General features: G+C 58.8%; 4 protein-coding genes across 4 annotated transcripts; 3 read left to right on the forward strand and 1 right to left on the reverse strand.

Annotated features, from left to right (window-relative positions):
* Positions 1-4,149: 4,149 nt before the first annotated feature.
* Positions 4,150-6,057, forward strand: CGGC5_v001337 (uncharacterized protein; the record flags this gene model as incomplete). Its single annotated transcript, XM_032034367.1, has 1 exon — positions 4,150-6,057. The coding sequence occupies one exon, from the start codon at positions 4,150-4,152 to the stop codon at positions 6,055-6,057; it is 1,908 nt and encodes a 635-aa protein (XP_031886365.1).
* Positions 6,058-6,641: 584 nt separating this feature from the next.
* CGGC5_v001338 (Protein PET100) lies at positions 6,642-6,992 on the forward strand (the record flags this gene model as incomplete). The annotated part of the gene is made up of 2 exons (XM_032034368.1): positions 6,642-6,671; positions 6,750-6,992. 2 exons carry the CDS (start codon positions 6,642-6,644, stop codon positions 6,990-6,992), a joined length of 273 nt encoding a protein of 90 aa, XP_031886370.1.
* A 316-nt stretch (positions 6,993-7,308) lies between these two features.
* On the reverse strand, positions 7,309-8,226 carry CGGC5_v001339 (putative transcriptional regulatory protein; the record flags this gene model as incomplete). Its single annotated transcript, XM_032034369.1, has 1 exon — positions 7,309-8,226. One exon carries the CDS (start codon positions 8,224-8,226, stop codon positions 7,309-7,311), a length of 918 nt encoding a protein of 305 aa, XP_031886386.1.
* A 463-nt stretch (positions 8,227-8,689) lies between these two features.
* sip1 (Pof6 interactor protein 1) lies at positions 8,690-15,030 on the forward strand (the record flags this gene model as incomplete). The annotated part of the gene is made up of 2 exons (XM_032034370.1): positions 8,690-14,470; positions 14,554-15,030. The coding sequence occupies 2 exons, from the start codon at positions 8,690-8,692 to the stop codon at positions 15,028-15,030; spliced, it is 6,258 nt and encodes a 2,085-aa protein (XP_031886361.1).
* Between the last annotated feature and the right edge of the window lie 1,790 nt (positions 15,031-16,820).

Consider the following 16,820-nt stretch of genomic DNA (forward strand, 5'->3'; position numbering starts at 1 on the left):
TAATCGCAGCGTGCCATCGCACACGGGGACTCCCCCCTCTCAATATCAGCCTCTTTCGATCGTGCCAAACCTCTACATCGTGTCAACTCATTGTCAAATTCGCATTCGCAACGCTCTAGAGACTACAAACGCCAGGCATGACAGAACACCGACAGCATCACCATCAACAAACCTCACAACAAGCCAGCTTATCGCACCAATTAGCGACAGCGATATCCGCGCTGACGAAGCAACCGCCCGTCGCGGAGTTCCTGAAGGGTCGTCCTCCGCCGCCCGCTCCGAGTCACGGCACCGGAACCTTAAGCCCGGGCACCCTTGCCATAGCCAAGCCGTGCGTGGCACGGCGAGTTCGGGACAGCCGTCAGTATGACCGCACCGTGCAGCGGTAACAGCGGGAGAGCGACGGCTTGCCGCAACGTGTCTAGGCCACTCTTGGTTTTGCTTGACAGGCAAACAACGGACCGGAAGGGGGCAATGGTAGCAGTGTGAAGCAGCGCACGCATGTATGGAAAGCACACACATTGGACGGGCTGTTCAGCTTGTCCAGGTAGTTCAAAAGTGTGTGCTAGGCAAAGGGGTCGTTGCCACTGGATGGATGATACCCCATGGCCAGCGCGACTGTCGTACTCGGATACCGTGGGCATAAGCTTAATGGTTGTCTGAGTAAGGCAGCCATTTTTTGTTGAGGGTTTTTAGGTTGTTGCCTCCATGTCACATTTTTGCAATGCGGAACTGCCAAATGCAAGCGACGCCGTAGCAGCGATGACCGCATTGCATTTCAGCCGGGGCGAACAGTTAATTAATTTTGAGCGGAGCCCTGGGCCTGGGAGGCCTGCGAGTGATCTGCGAGACGTGGGATTGGACCAGGGGGGCGGGCGGCGGTGGGAAAGCTTACACTACAATGGATGAGCAGAAAGGCGACAACTTGGAAGAGGAGACAAGATATTCAGCTGTGGTCGATCCCGTGACTGCAAAGCTGTTGGCCCCGTGGGGTCGGGTGGGAGGTTCTGTCACGGGATTCCGGGACCGGTGAGAGGAGATGGCCAGTCATGCGCCGTTGGGAGCGGCCGCGTGACACCAAGAGCCGGACTCGGTCAGGGAACCGGCGGCGGGGGGGGGGTTGGTTGACGATTGAGCCTTGAGGAGGAGGCGTGACTTCGTGACTTTGGGGGGGGGACCACCCACGACGTGGAGGGGAGGAGGGGGTCATCCCACTTTTGACTTCAGTGTTGTTCCCCCTCCCATCCCCCATCCCCCATCCCCCTTCCCCTAGCACCCCTCCCACCTTATCTCGGCGGAACGTCTAGGAAAGCAAGTCGGAAAGTCAAATGTTATGCATCCCAAACCACACCCCCATGCCATGCCGCCACGACATTACCCGTGACTGGCTGGTGCCGTTGACGACCTGGAGAACCGGCTGCTGCTGCAAAACCTTGCTAACGGATTACTCGACGACACGAGAAAGTGGCTGCATGTTAGCCAGGATGCTTTTCATAAGTGAGGGCACGAGGGAGGGGGGGAGTATCCGACAGCATTGGCGGTTGGACGAGCGACATTGACAAAACCCGCAGTCAGTGCTTGTTTTGAAAGCCTCACCCAACCTTGCCCATCAACACAAAAAAGTGTTGCGCGGCTTCGTCCAAAGGTTGGAAAGTCTAGCCTTCATCCAAAACAGACCCCGCGTTATCAGCAAAGTCAAGATTCTGCTTCTTGGCGGGCGGGTTCGCGGAGGGCAATCGGCAAGTGTCGTGTAAGTTGTGAAGAGAGCACATGTTTGTGTTGGTGTGTGTGTGTGTGAGTGAGATGGGCTCATCTCATGATTGTCTAGAATGGGCAGATACACACGTGTGTTGAAGAAACAAGGCGCTAGCCGGGCGCCGAGATCGTTTGATAGCTATGAGGTTGCAGCAATCGTTGCAACAGTGCCTGGCAGACGTGGGGATTGAGTTTTTCTTCTCTTTGTGCTTCTCTTGTGGATTTTGATATTGGCCCGGTAATTGAATGGAAGCAAATTGCGGGTTATCAAGGGAGATGTGCGGTCCGCGGGCAACGAGGGGGAACCCGAAAGCAGCGGGAACGAGAGAACGAGACATGTCGACAGGAATCATGGGAAGAAGACTTGCAGGTGCATCACAACCTCAGACGGACGCACATGTAAGTCTCAGAGAATGCAGACGGCGAGTCGAGAACGGACGGAAGGGCCGATGGGACAGGCTTTCATTCCGTCCATGATGACATTGATCCACAGGCCGGGTTCCCAATTTGAGCAGCTGTTCCAAGCATCCCTGACGCTGAGGACGGGAAGGAGAACGATGAAGCTGGAGCATGAAGATATTGTGAGCTGACGGTGCTTCGGCGAGAACGAGGCCGTCGGTACCCGAGAGCAACAACGGACGGACGGTCGGCAGGTACGGGACAGCGGTGCAGTCCAGGGGATATGGAAGCCCCGAGCCTGGACACTGGACACTGGAGGAGCCTGACGAGGCGAGGCGAGGCGAAGCGAGGACGCAGACGCAGACGCACATACGGGCCCTGCTGGGCCATCAGGCACAGGCACAGGCACGAGCACCAGTTGATGAGTTAACCAGCACCGCAGAGGGCGGGCGGGCAGGGTCTACCACCTGGCAGCTGGGCTGGGCTGGGCAATCGCACCCTGGAGGTGGAAGGCGACATTGCAGATTCCCAAGGCTTTAAGCCTTCCAGGGCCCCGTTCGGTGCCCTCCATGGGTGGGCGTGGATCCTTGCCCGAGTCCCTCGGTGTCAAATCCACAATGTAAAAGGATACGTACCTCTGCGTGCCCCCAAGATTTCCCTCTCCTCCCCTCCCCTCCGAGCCCTTCCCCTCCTCTCGGAGTGCCCTCCCATTGTCCATGTAGAGAAAGTGTGTGTGTGTGTGTGTGTGTGTGTGTGTGTGTGTGTGTGTGCCCCTCGCTGAACTGAAAACTGACTGACCTGCGGGAGAGGGAGGCGGAGGAGTGGGAGTGCAAGTGAAGAGAGAGAGAGAGAAAATGCCTGGCGGCCACGACCCGACCAACCGACCCAAAGTCCAGACAGTGGGGATCGGGGACACCATCTTTAGGGTGTTCTAGGCCTCCCCTCCCCTCCACCGCAGGGCACCTCACCTTGGGTCCTTCCCCTCGAAGAGGTACGGATAGCAGCCCCTCACAGAATTAGAAGTCGGCCGTCCACAAACAATTCGTTCCATTCCAGGTTCCATTTGCTGCGCTGCGCATTCTTGTCACCTGCGGCCCGGCTGGTCTGTCTGTCGTCTCTTTCCACCTCTTCCCCAAACCTGCCCCCAGTACCAAAGTAGACCGCTCCTCTCCGGCCTGTCTTACCACGCAATTCTAACTTGCCCTTAGGGCCTTGCCTTGCGTTTTTGGGACAAGCAAGACTTTTCTGGCACCACCACCTCCCTGGAATTCAACCGGCATCAAGAGACAACAGACACACACACACCCTCTCGCATCTGGCCTGATTCGAGACCACCATCCCGGGGCCCCGACCTGATCTCTGGACTGTTCTTCTCCAACTCTCAACCAGAGTCTGTCTCTGTCTCTCTCTCTCCGCGGGGAACTTTGGAGCAGGAGAAACATTCCCCAGGCGGTTCATACATACACTCTGAGCACGCGCGCGCGCGCCCATCTGCAGTCCGACGCTCTTCTTTCCGCCGCCATCGCTCTCGCCTCGCCTCGCCTCGCCTTGCTGCCGCCGCCCCCCAGGGTAAATCACCGATACCCTACCTACCTACCTTACCTGCCTTACCTACCTTGCCTACCTTGTACTCTGCATAGCATAGCACACACAGCACACACACGCTCGGCGCACACATCTGCCTCTGGCCCTGCACTCGCCGTGCGTCTACCTCTCGCACTGCAAATCTAAAGTGGGTGTGGCCTGGCCGCAACCGTCAATCGTCCACCCCGAACAAACATTGGACGCCGCCGACCATTTCGCCGCGACGGGCTCCCTTTTCTCAGACGCCTTGCGTCATGCCCACGCCTAGAACCCATTGGCCCACCTCCTCGCCCCGATTCCTAGCCCTCGCCCGCCCATCTCCCCTGGCCAGTCTCGCTACTGCCGCTGCCACTGCCGCTGCCGCTGTCGCTGGAGTAGCTGCTCGGCTGAGTCTGAGTCCTGTTGACCGATATGGTGGTGGATATGGACAATGCGACGAGGCTCATCGGAGACCTGCATCAGAAGCTAGCCGACCTCGACCACAAGGTTGCAGCCTACCGCCAAGACATGGCAACCGAGTTCTATAGGTACTCCCAGAAGCTCCTCCAGAACCTCCCACGAGACAAGCAAGCCGAGGTCGATCGTCTCGTCGCCGCTTCCTTCCACAACTATCCCAATCTCGCTCCCGCCCTCACTCTCCCACGAGACCACCCTGACTCACCCCCACCGCCGCCGCCCACCGACGACCCCGACAAGCCCACCGAAACCACCTCCCCCGACCGCCGTGCCCCGACCCCGACGCCGCAGTCGTCTCCCTCCTCTGCGCTTCCCCCATCCGTCCTCTCTCATGCCGGAACTGCCACCCTAACCTCTCCCGACAGTACACACGACCGGGAAAGGGATAGGGAACTGCACGGCCTCTTCACTCCGACCTACCTGCCTCTGCTCGACAGCGCACAACCGCCCCCCGCGACGAACCACTCGCCAGTCCTCTCACCACCATCAAAGCCCACCACCGACGACGATATGGGTCGGCGCAATTCCGGACAGGCGAGTGACCGTCCCGCTGTGCAGGTGTCTGTCGCTGCGACCCAGACGCCCGAGCGGCCGAACCACGAGCGCCGGGCGACGGACGAGACAACCTCCTCGGGCACCTCTGAGCAGAGCGAATCCAAGGTCCGCCGGAGTGCCTTGCGACGGGCGTCGAGCGGCGGATCTAAGCCCCCCGCCAGCCCCCGCCGCGTACGCTTCGAGTTTGAGGGAACAGAGGTGCTGCCTACAGCCTCGCCGCAGTCGACAGAGCCGTCACTGGTGCAGTCACACACCCTGGCCAACTCGAGGTCACCACCCCCGCCTGAAGATGAGTCAATGACTGTCGAGTCTCTGCTGGGCCCTGATGAAGACCTTGGGCCCCCGCCAAAGAAGGTGTCTTCCTCCCAGGCACTCCGGGCTCTCTCCAGAGCTCCCTTGGATGCGAATACCGTATGGACTGTGGTGAACCCTGACGCCGCTGGGTCTGAGAATGGCAGCATGGCGACGTCTGATTCTGAGAGTTCTTTGCACGCGAGCAGCTCCCGTCAGCCTCAAGTCCAACCCCAGGACCCACCGAAGAAGGTTGAAGTAGAGCGTGGGCGTGAGCGCGAGCGCCAGCGCGCCCCAGAACCACCGGCATCTCTAAAGCCAGTCCGCACAGCGAGGGACTACGACAGCGACGACAGCTCTTCCGACGACGAGTTCCTTGCCATGGCGAAGCCAAAGTCGTTTGCTAACAAGAAGGCCATCATGTCTCCGACATCACGTTCGCCGACAAGGACAGTCCCCGTACCCCAGAGCCCCAGCTCGGAAAAGCCAGCACCTCACACAGAGACCCAGTCGTCAAGTCGGAGTGGCGTCGAGGAGGAAGATGATGAGGACATGTTCCATTTCGAGGGATTGAGTGCTCCGCCGAAGCCTCGGGCCAGGCCTGCACCGATACAAGAAGAGGACGAGGACGATGACGACAACGAGGTTGAATCAAGCGAACCCGTGGTGCAGACATTGTACTCAACCTCACCCGCCGTGTCCATTCCCAAGCAAACAGAGCCGCAGATCCCCGCGCACCTCATCTCTGGGTCCGTTGGGTCCTTCAGGGGTCGACCTGTGATCATGCCGGTTGTCAAAAATCCTGATGTATACCAGCAAGCAGCCTCGCTGGGTGACGTTAGCAGTTTTATCGGAGGTTTGGACGGACGCAGCGGCGTCGACGATGGTGATCTCAGTAGCTATCGCGCCAGCGTTGGACAAGCATTGTTCTCGGGTACGCCTCGAAGTTTGATGGAACGAATGATGATGGAGGAAGCACAGAGCCAGCGACGTGCCGCTGCTCAGCGACCGCACTAACTGCGGCAGTTCGAACTTATTCACCAAATTTCATGTGTATGATATGGGTATGGGCCAACTGTAGAGGGTTCCGGAAGTCTGTACATAGACCATGCTTAGGCGTTTAGAGGCAGTTTTTGGCTGGGCAACTGGACGGTGCGGCATGCTGAGTCTTTGGGTGGGGGCGGGGTATCTGGGACCGGCGGTCGAAAGCATTGTTCGTACGTGGCATACCTGACCAGACATCATCGTAGTTTATAAATATCGAATGTAAAAGGCCCACGAGGTCATTGGAGAGAAAAGTATGGGCATGGTCAGTTTGGCTAGCGGAATGAAGTCGTGAATGTGCATCGGCGCTGCGTGCCCCTCGGGCTCTGTCAGATCGGGCATGGGCCCACCCCAAACCCCCGGAGAAGGTGGAAAAAATTGCGCCGAGGTTCCGGACCGCCCGCGCCATCCCGGCGTCCAATACCGCTGCAGATGATTCTCAGTACGCGTTGTAGAGCTCCATCACCCACCCACACTCGAAATCGTCCGACCATCCCAGCGTCATTGATTTCGATCAGCCATTGCACACTACACGACACCCGCGCAAACAATTTACAATGGGTGGTCTCAATCTGGAAGTTTTCAAGGTAAGTCTTCTGTCCCTGGGCTTTTTTTTCCCTTCTTGGGGCCGACGGGAGTGAAAAGTACTGACACTATCGATCCAGTTCGGCATGTATGTCATGTTCCCCATCGGCATCATGTACTACTTTGGCACGAACCTCGACAACCGTTTCGCCGTCCCCGATTTCTGGCCAAAGGCCGAGCACTCGCACAAGATTCCTTTCGACCGCGAAGACATCAAAGAGGAGTACGTCAGACTGGCCAAGCGCCAGCGACTCGTTGACCAGATGAGAAAAGACCGGGAGGCCGCCCAGGCGGCGCAGAACCCGCCTTCGAACGAGGATTAGTAGGACGCCCGCGAGGCATGATTGCGACGGACGTGATACCAACGAGGACGGTTACGAGACCCTTCGCTGTGGAAGGGTTGGGGGCATGTCCCACGGTGGATTCTATGCGGGGGAGGGGTGCTGTATCATATTGGCGTTTGGATGTCAAAAATATTCGGCTTGGGGAAATTGCATGCGACGGACGCGGCGTTTGGGCAGGAGGACCTTTGCAAACACTCGCCCCTCAGAGCATCTGTAGTGTTGTATTATACGTGTGTTCTACATGTTGTACATATCAAACAGAGAAGAGAGAGAGAGCCTTGGCTTTGACCAGGACCTACGAGTCCAGGTTCTCCTCGATCTTGGACCACCTTTCCTCCGAGATTGCTCCCTTGGCGGGGTTGCTGTACACGGCTTGGACCTCCGGATAGTCCTGCAGCGCAGCCAAGAGTTCGCCGAGCATGACCGCATCCTCGCCGTTTTCGATGGCGACCCTGGTATCCTCATTTGCAGACCAGATGATCTCGGAGGACAGCAGCTTCAGCTCGAACTTGGGGCCCACGCCGTTCGCGACGGAGGTGGTCATGTTCGGCTGCGTCCAGATGATCAGGTTGCCCTCCTCGTCTGCCTCAATGTCCTCGGCGCCCGCCTCGATCGCATCATCCATGATGTCGTCCACCGTTGCGCCTTCTTTCGCCTCGAAGACGACGCGGCCAGTACGGGTGAAGAAGAATGATGCCGTGTTGGCAGTGCCCTTGTGCTTCTTGATGAGGGACCTGAGTTCCTGGAGGGTCTGACCCTTGCTCTCGGTCTCGGCTTCGATGATGAGTGCGACGCCGGGCGGGAGGATGGCTTCGATGGTCAGGGTCTCGAGGGCGGCGCCCGTGGCGGAGCGGCCCTGTCCGCGCGCTATGGCGGAGTCGATCAGGCTCTTCGGGACGCCGGCCTTCTTTGCGATTTCGATGGCGTTTGCGAGCTGGGGGTTGTCGACCGTCCCGTACAACTTAGAACAGAGCGTGATCCTCTTGGAGTGCTGGCTGCGCATGCTGTTCTTTTGCGCATCGGTAGCGCCCTTTTTGTGCTTGATCTTGGACCATTTATTGTGTCCACTCGCGACGGCGGGCGTCGTCGAAAACGGGCGGAGGCATTGGCGGCAGAAGGTGGGCTGAGATCGGGACCCCAGGACGATGGCGCGGGATGCGATGCTCCGCAGGGAGCTGCTGCTGCTGGCGGCGGCGGCGGCGAATGGACGCATCGTTGACGTTGAGGAGAGACGGTGACTCGGGGCCGGGATCGGGTCGGGGCGGCTTCCGGGTTTCGGGTGTGAGGGCTACCTCCTCTGGTTCGTGTCATGTCCGGGCCACGGACGACCACGACTTTGGGGGAGCTCAATCGTGCGGCATGTCAGAGACAGCTCCGAAATTTAAGTGGGGGTTGAGACTGAGCCACAGCTGTCCCGCCCAGCGCCTCAAGTGATATGTCATGGCGTCCCGCCCAAACTTGGGCTGACCCGCCGGGGGGTAGCGTCCGCGCCCCTGATTGCTTTACCTTAGCCCATCCCATCCCGTACCTGACCGCATGCCTGTCCCGTCCCTCAACCTGTCCCCAATATACCAAACACACCCCGTTCAAAGAGCTTCCGACGAAAGAAGACAGACAACCCAATTGAAGAAGAACAGATAACCGGACCCCCAGTGGTCATCAGACAAACTCCCTCGATGTCGTCGACGGGAGCTCCCAATGGCTCCCACGAGGACGCCGCGCAAGCAGCTGCCTCGCCGCGGCCGTCATCAGCTGCACCGACGGCGCCCCCATCGCAGCCCCCTCCCCCGACAGCGACGACCTCGTCCATAACCGACTCGGCAGCGACCTCGACCCCCGAGCTCGACGTTCCAAAGCTCCAGGCCCTCCCCGCCGAGCAGCAGGAGCTGTTCCTGCTTACCTTTATCTCGACCCTTTCGAAGCACGTCCTGAGCCTCTCCGCCGACGACTGCACCGCCCAGCAGTTCTACCTCAAAAAGGAGATTTTGCAAATCGTCAACCTACCCTCGCCCCAGCCGAGCCGCGTCGTCAGAAACAATCTCGGCAAGTGTCTTGCCCACATCTTTGGGCATGGCGACCGGAAGCTTCTCTTCGAGACCATCAACGACTTGATCGCCATCATCACCGGAGCCAGATCCAAGACGGATGCGGGCCCGCGCACGAAGCACGCCGCCGTCGCGTGTCTGGGCGACGTGTACGCATCCGCCGGCGACAGCGCCATTGGCTTGCACCCACTTGCGTGCGCGACGCTCATCAAGCTCTTGAAGTCGTCCTCCAGCAACGCAGGCCTACGCGCCGCCGTGTTCACGTCGCTGGGCAAGATTGTCAAGATGGTCGAAGGCAGCATGGACGAAAATGTTGCCAGGGACATCTTCAAGCAGTCGCGCAGCTACGGCACCAGCGACAAGGGCTCGCTGGTCATCGTCTCCGCTTGTCGGGCCCTGAGGGCCCTCGTGCGACACACGCCATACTTTGAGAACTCGAACGACTTTGAGAAGCTGCAGACCGCCATCTTCAAGATCTTCGACTCTTCGTCGTCGCAGGTCAGACATGCCGCCGCGGAGGCGCTGGCTGAGGCCATGGTCAGGGGGCACTCCGAGACCGGCGTCGCGGAGGCAGCCCCGCTGACGAAGGCTCAGAAGAGGATGAGCAAGAAGCCGATCAAGCGCACTGGCACGGCCGCCAGCATAGTTGCTGACGAGGACGACCTGCCCACGTCGAGACCGGGCAGCCCTGCCCCCGGCGGGAAGAGGGCGCAGGATCTGGCGCTGTCGCTGACTGAGATTCTGAGGATCCTTTCGACCCAGTACACCAAGATGCCGACGTCGAACAAAGCCAGGGCGGCCATCGGCGTCTGCTACGGCAAAGTACTGAGAAAGCTTGGTGAGAGGACGGTGGAGACAAACTACCTCAAGATCCTCGAGAATCTGACCGTCGACCTGATCGGACAGCCCAATATCCTCAACAACCGTTATCGTCTCCTGATCTCGAGGCGCATCGTTGACACCATTCTCCAGGACGTCATTGGACAGAAGATTCTAGGCGAGTCTGGACAGACGACGGCGGCCAAGCTCATCATCAACGACATTCTCAAGAACTATCCGCAAGCCCTGGTCGAGCGCTCAGAACCGACGAAGCACACCTTGATCGCAGCCCTCGGCGCGATAGCTTCGCTCATCAACTGCTTGGGGTCTGCGGCGAACAACTTTGCGGAACCATGCAGAGACGGTCTGTTGGGAGTCCTTCAGCACCCCAGCTACTCGGTGCAGGTCCATGCCTCCGCATGCATGAAGGCTTTCGTCCTCGCCTGCCCCCAGCAGCTCCTGCCTTGCTTGTCAGTGTGCATGAACAGCCTCAGCAGAGAACTGGGGCTTCTCACTAGTGGACGAAACTCTCCCAGGCGATGCGTCGGATTTGCTCATGGTCTGGCAGCAACGTTGAGCGCAAGCCCCGCGCGGCCCCTCCACGGATCCGTTGATATCAACAGCCGTGTCCTGACGATGGCGACCAACCTGCTCAAGTCGAGCGGACAATCCGAGCTGAGAGTCTCTAGCACTCAGATTCAGGTAGCATGGATCTTGATTGGTGGTTTGATGTCTCTGGGCCCAAACTTTGTGAAGATTCACCTCTCCCAGCTGCTGTTACTCTGGAAGAATGCGCTGCCCAAGCCGTTGTCCAAAGACAATACCGCTCACCGCAGTCTGCTCGAGGCGTCTTTCCTGACTCACGTGCGAGAGTGTGCGCTGGGCTCGATATTGTCGTTCCTGGAATTCAACACCAGGCTGCTGACGGTTGACGTTTCCAAGCGTATAGCCACAATGCTGCAGAATACCTCTGCGTTCCTGAGAACTCTTCCTTCCAAGAAGATCACCGATGATGTGTCGCAGAGACTGACGCCGGCGCTCCAGCTGCACGACTTGGACATGATGGTCCAACGCCGCGTGCTGCAGTGCTACATCAAGCTCGTGAACCTCAGCCCCGCCGGTGGCAGCGAGGCGCTCCTCCAGTCGAACCTGCTCACCATTGCAATTTCTCTCTTCGCAGACCCAGAGAACTACTCTGCCAACTCTCTCAGCGCGTCCATAGCGAATGCAGCAGCCACGTTCGAGACCGTCTGGGACGTGGGCGACAATTCCGGCTTTGGCATCACCGGCCTCATTTCCGGATTCAAGATCAAGGGTCTGCCGGGTCAACAGGACAACTCCATAGAAGGCACGCCCCTCGAAGAAAACAGCCCCGAAGAATCTATAGACCGATTGCTACTATCGCCAGTTTGCGGCACCCTAGAACACGACGCCTCCCTGCTATACGTCGGTGATGCCACAGAGCTCACCATTCCCGACCCCCCGGCCACCGAGGTCATCAACATGGCCATCCAGCTGTTTGCTTTCGTGTTTCCGCTGACACCGCCCAAGGTACAGGAGAGCGTGCTGGAGCAGGTCAAGACATTCATGTCCGCCGGCACATTGCTGAGAGACCCCGGCAGAAAGGCCGCCATCAACGTGAACGTGTCCGTTGCCGTCCTGTCCACTTTGCGGGTGGCCGTCAAGGAGACGCAGTCGTCCCCGGGCAACGTCACCAACCTCGCCGTGGAGAGACTCATCCAGGATATGCTCCGTGATTTTGTCATCGACGGAGACCAGTACGTCCGAAGCGTTGGATACGCCGCGGTCGCGAGACTTTGCAACGCTTGTGGCAACGCCTTCACCAACCACGAAATCAAGTACCTTGTCGACACCATTGTCAGCAACCGTGAGCCTAGCGCGCGCGCTGGTTGTGCAATGGCTCTTGGGTCGATCCAGACCAAGGTCGGCGGTATGGCGGCAGGGTATCACTTGAAGACCATTCTTGGTATCTTGATGTCTCTCTGCAACGATCCTCATCCTACCGTGCACTTCTGGGCCTTGGAAGCATTGGCGTTGGCTTCAGACGCCGCTGGCCTGAGTTTTGCTGGGTACGTGCCGAGCACGCTCGGCATGCTGGCCCAATTGTACGTCTCCGACACGCACAACCCCGAGATCTCCTCTGCCATCACCATGAACCTGGAAATGGAGCTCTCGACCACTGCTGCCATCACGCGCTGCGTCGACTCTCTCATCAATGTGTTGGGTCCTGACCTGCAAGACTCCACCAAGTCGCGCGAGCTTATCCTCAACCTCGTCGGCCAGCTTCAAGAAGAAGACGATTTGCTTGTTCAGAGGGCGACATTGAGCTGTCTCGAGCATTTGTCGCTCTATGCTCCGGGGTACATGAACTTTGAGGAATACGTCAAGGTTCTCCAGAAGTACCTCCAATCAGAATACCCCATACTGCGGGACGTTGCTGTTGATGGCCTATACAACATCATGAAGAGAAATCCAAGTGATGTCATTGGTGCTGCAGAGAAGGGATTCGAGGACCACTTGTGGCTGGTCCTCGACGACGCGCCGACACACGACGGCATTCGCAACATCCTCAGGAACTGGATGCGGCAGACGTGCCTCACGGACACTGCCCTCTGGCTCACGAGATTCCAGGGCGTCCTCAAGATGACAAGAGCCAAGGCCAAGGAGGAGTCCGTCTCTGGAAACAAGGGCTCGAGCGGCATGCCAGACTTGCAGGACGAGGAGGTCGCCGGTTTCGCCGGAACGGCCAAGGACGACCAGGACAACAAGGCCGGATCCGAAGTTGAGCCCCTTCGATGGCAAGTGACCACTTTCGCAATCAGCTGCATCAACGACATGTTTATCCTCATCGCAAAGGATGTCATGACCAATGGCGAGTCTGCCGCCCAGACGGCGCTCCAGAACAAGATTGCCGATGTCGTCCGCATGGCCTTCTCGGCGTCCACGTCTAGCGTGCTGGAGTTGCGAGTCTGGGGTCTCAAGATCATCGGCGCGGTCCTCAAGATGTTTGGCAGGACGCCCGATCCCGACTTTGAGGAGGCTATGCTCTTGGAGCAGTACCAGGCCCAGATCAGCTCGGCGTTGACACCCGCCTTCGCTGCGGACTCGTCTCCCGAGCTTGCATCTGAAGCCGTCAATGTCTGTGCTGGCTTCATCTCTACGGGAATTGTCACGGACGTGGACAGAATGGGTCGTATTCTGAAGACGTTGGTGTCTGCCCTTGAGAATTTCTCCAAGGATCACGAGAACGCCGGTATTGGCGACCTCAAGGGCCTCAGCTCCAACGCTCAAGTCATGGTCAAGATGGCCGTCTTCTCGGCCTGGGCAGAGCTGCAAGTTGCCAGTTCTGAACAGAAATACCTTCTCGACGTCCTCAAACCGCACATCGGAACCCTGACGCCGCTGTGGCTTGAGTCACTCAGAGAGTTTGCCCGCCTGCGCTTCGAGCCCGACATCTCCATGACCCTCGGCCCCCCCTCACTCTCTGGCAGTCTCGATACTATCTACGCTGCATTGAACCGCGAGACCCTACTTAAGTTCTACCAAGACTCCTGGCTGAAGCTCGTCGACGCCATTGCTAGCCTCATCGAGCAGGACAGCGAGTTCGTATTCGATGCGCTGGACGGAAAGGAGTCTGAGGGACTCAACACCAATGGCAACACCAAGGGCTCAGACATCAACTATCGTGACGAGCCCGTTGCATTCTTCTTCGTCTTGTTCGGCATCGCCTTTGAGGCTCTGGCTACACGCCCTGGACAGAGCGACTCCTTGGCCACCCAGGAGCAGAACCTGGCAATCCTGCAGGCCCTGAAGAAGATTCTGCACCCCAGCGTGTCAGGTCACGCCATCTACCGAGAGGCGATCTTCTCCGAGACCATGGATCTCCTGGACCGACTTGTCCTGACAGAAGGCCTTGACGTCCAAGGCGTGATTGTGGAGATTGCGAGAGCCCTCTGCGTCTCCCACCCCTCCGCGCGGAAGAAGGACTCGGGCGACGACGGCGACCTCTCTGACGACATCGACCAGCTTTTCGAGCTCACGCGCATCATCGTCCTCGTCCTCTCCGGCCTGCTGCCCAATCTCACGGAAGCAAACCAGCCTGTCCGCCACCAGATGACAGAGGAAGCGGTACTGCTGATCCGCTCGTCTCTCAACGCCCTCGTCGACGCTGCCGAGGTCTTCCCCTCCATCATCAAGACGGACCTGCACGCCTGCATCATCCATATCCTAGCCACCATCCTGGCGACCCCGGGATGCCAGGAGGTCATTGTGCCTCAATCCCTGCCCACCCTGAAGCGCTTCGTGGTGAGCATGACCAAGTCGTCCGTTGGCAGGACAAGCGGCAACGGCCCGACGCCAACGGACGTCCAGCTGCAGGGCTGTTTGCGGCGCTTCCTCTCCATCTACCTCAACGCCCAGAAACGCGAGGCGCCCACATCGCTCACCTGCGTCAAGAACTGTTTGCTCGCGAGCACGATTCTCTTTACGGGCGGCACGAATCACTTGGCGGCAAACGATCCGCTTGTGGCAAGGTACCTCGACGAGGTCGTCGACTGCCTCACGGACCGCATGGTATGTTGTCTCCCTCCTTCTGCTGCTTCTTCCCCTCCCTCAAATGATCTTCCGAGTGACTCACATGTACAAAAAAACCCCAGACCGCCAAGATTGCAGCAAACTGCATCAGGTCCCTGCTCTTGCAGGCCAACACGACACCGGCAGACCACACCATCGTCCGTTACCTCATCCCGCGCCTCGTCGCTTTTGTGACCAACACGGAGCCGGAGGATCCCGAGAACGCCCGCTCCCTCATTGCGCACTCGCTCAGCCAGTACGTGGGCAACGTCCCCCGCGACCGCATCCCTGTCGCCATGGCCCTTATCCTCCCCACCTTCCTCGCGCGTGCCTCGTCCGAAGGCGAGGACGCGTACAGAGACACGAGTGCAAGATTACTGGAGTTGGCGGCCGTGGACCAGAGCGCGTTCCGGACCGTCGTGGCCAACATGAACGACGGGCAAAAGGCATTCCTGGAGGAGGTCATCCGGTGGGGACGGCAGCAGGGCTCGTCGGAACAGGCCGCGACGAGTGCGACCGGGCAGCCCAGCATTGCGCTGAAGATGGACTTTGGTGGCTGATTTCTCTTTTTCACGACGAACCTGTGATATGAATGGACAAGCGAGGGACGAAAAGGGTGAATGCACAAGAGGAGGAAATGGAACGTACGCATGCGGCGTTGGGTAGCATTAGAAGCGTTCCTCTGCAGCGTTGTCTCTGCAGCAGGGGGAAGTGAGAGAGCATGATGAAAAGCAGATACAGAAGCAAGATTCCCCATACCCCATTCGTGGACTTGGTTGTGTGTGTGTGTGTGTGTGTGTGTGTGTGTGTGTTGTCACACAGTGAGAAAGCAGGGGCGTTCTCGGTGAAGGCGTACTGTCCGGGGTGTGAGGCTCACCGGTTATGGACCAAGTCGCCGCAGCCCCCGTACTGCTTGCAAGAGGGAGAGGCCGAGAGGTCCAGCCCCATGCAAGTTTCCGGGCACGGCACATCGTCGTCTTGTTCTCTGGTTTTCCCGATGCCGAACACTGCGGGTTGACTCCCGGATCGATAATCGTGTACCCGCCCCAGCTTTGCTTTTTGTCAGTTGAGAGTTCGAGGTCATGGGACTTCTTTTCGCAAAACCGGGCCGGGCGGGTATCCGTACGGGCCGGTTCAAATGCAGAAGTGATGAACGACCGCCCACCCGGCAGCAGCAGCGGCGCCCAGAGATAAAATCGCAATGTGTCGTCGCGCCAGTCGCTAATTAGACGCTGAAGCGGGGTTCGTCGCGGGTAGGTGTTGCGGGAGGCCAAACAAGTGCCCGTATCTTGTGCATGAACTCCGTCCGAGCTTTGGGAGGTGCCATGGGCGAGGGTTCAAGATGGTGGTGGTGGTAGGGCAGAGAATGGGATGATGGTGGGATGGGGTTGCTGTCGAGCCTCGGGACGAGGTCGCTGTCGGGGCAGGCAAGGTGGGAGCCCACGTTGACTTGCACCACATTGCGTCTTTATTCCTCACTCAGTAGCTGCCGCGAGAGTGGATGGATTTGTGTGATGGGGGTTAGACAGACAGAGACCTCTGCCGTCACTGTGGCATCGGCCGTGGGCCCGAGGCGTCGGGGTCGGGCACGGGGCCCGTTGCTGCACCAAGCCCGCAGATCTAGTCCTCTGGGCATGCTCCGGGATTGGCTCCCGGGATAGGAGTACATGCGCGGTGATCAGGCTGCGTCTCCCTCCCGAGCATAACCTCAACACCACCCACATCAAATGTACCGGGCGTCAAATCGTGCAGCCGGTGGATGATGGATCCCCCCTCCCCGCTTCAACCGCTGCTGCAACCAACGGCTGCCAAAGTCGCTTTCATGGCCGCCCAGGGCTGTGTCCCGGCGACGGAAACCCGCGCTAGGGTCTTCTGTAATGCAGATAACCTTCCTGCTCACTTTTGCACCGCTGATTGTTTCCCTTGGCTCCACGGCGGCCTGCTTCACCGGTCTCCTTTTCAGCCTCAAGCTCAGCGCTGTGTTTGCAACCGTCTCGTATACGAAACCCGAATCGCATTCTGTCTTCAACCCGTCCAATCCCCTTTTGCAGGTTACAGACCAGGAGCCCCCTCAGGCCCCGGATATAGTAGCAACACCGCTGGTCCCGGATCCTCTGGCGATCTGTTGGTGGGAGAGCAAGGTGGAGGCTAGCCCGACTGCCGGATTTGGGACCGTTGTTTCCTTGCCATGCACGGATTCCTGAATTGTCACACCAGGCCTGGTCTGGTACATGACCAACCGAGCGAACGGTATCCATTGACAAATGCAGCACACGTAGGGCAAACCGCATGAGTCCGCGGGCGCCCTTGCCCTTTGCTTGGCTCGCCTGGCGGAAGACTGGTCATTGCG

Source organism: Colletotrichum fructicola (assembly GCF_000319635.2).
Source record: "Colletotrichum fructicola Nara gc5 chromosome Unknown KSG_Nara_v1_contig01, whole genome shotgun sequence".
NCBI lineage: Eukaryota > Fungi > Ascomycota > Sordariomycetes > Glomerellales > Glomerellaceae > Colletotrichum > Colletotrichum fructicola.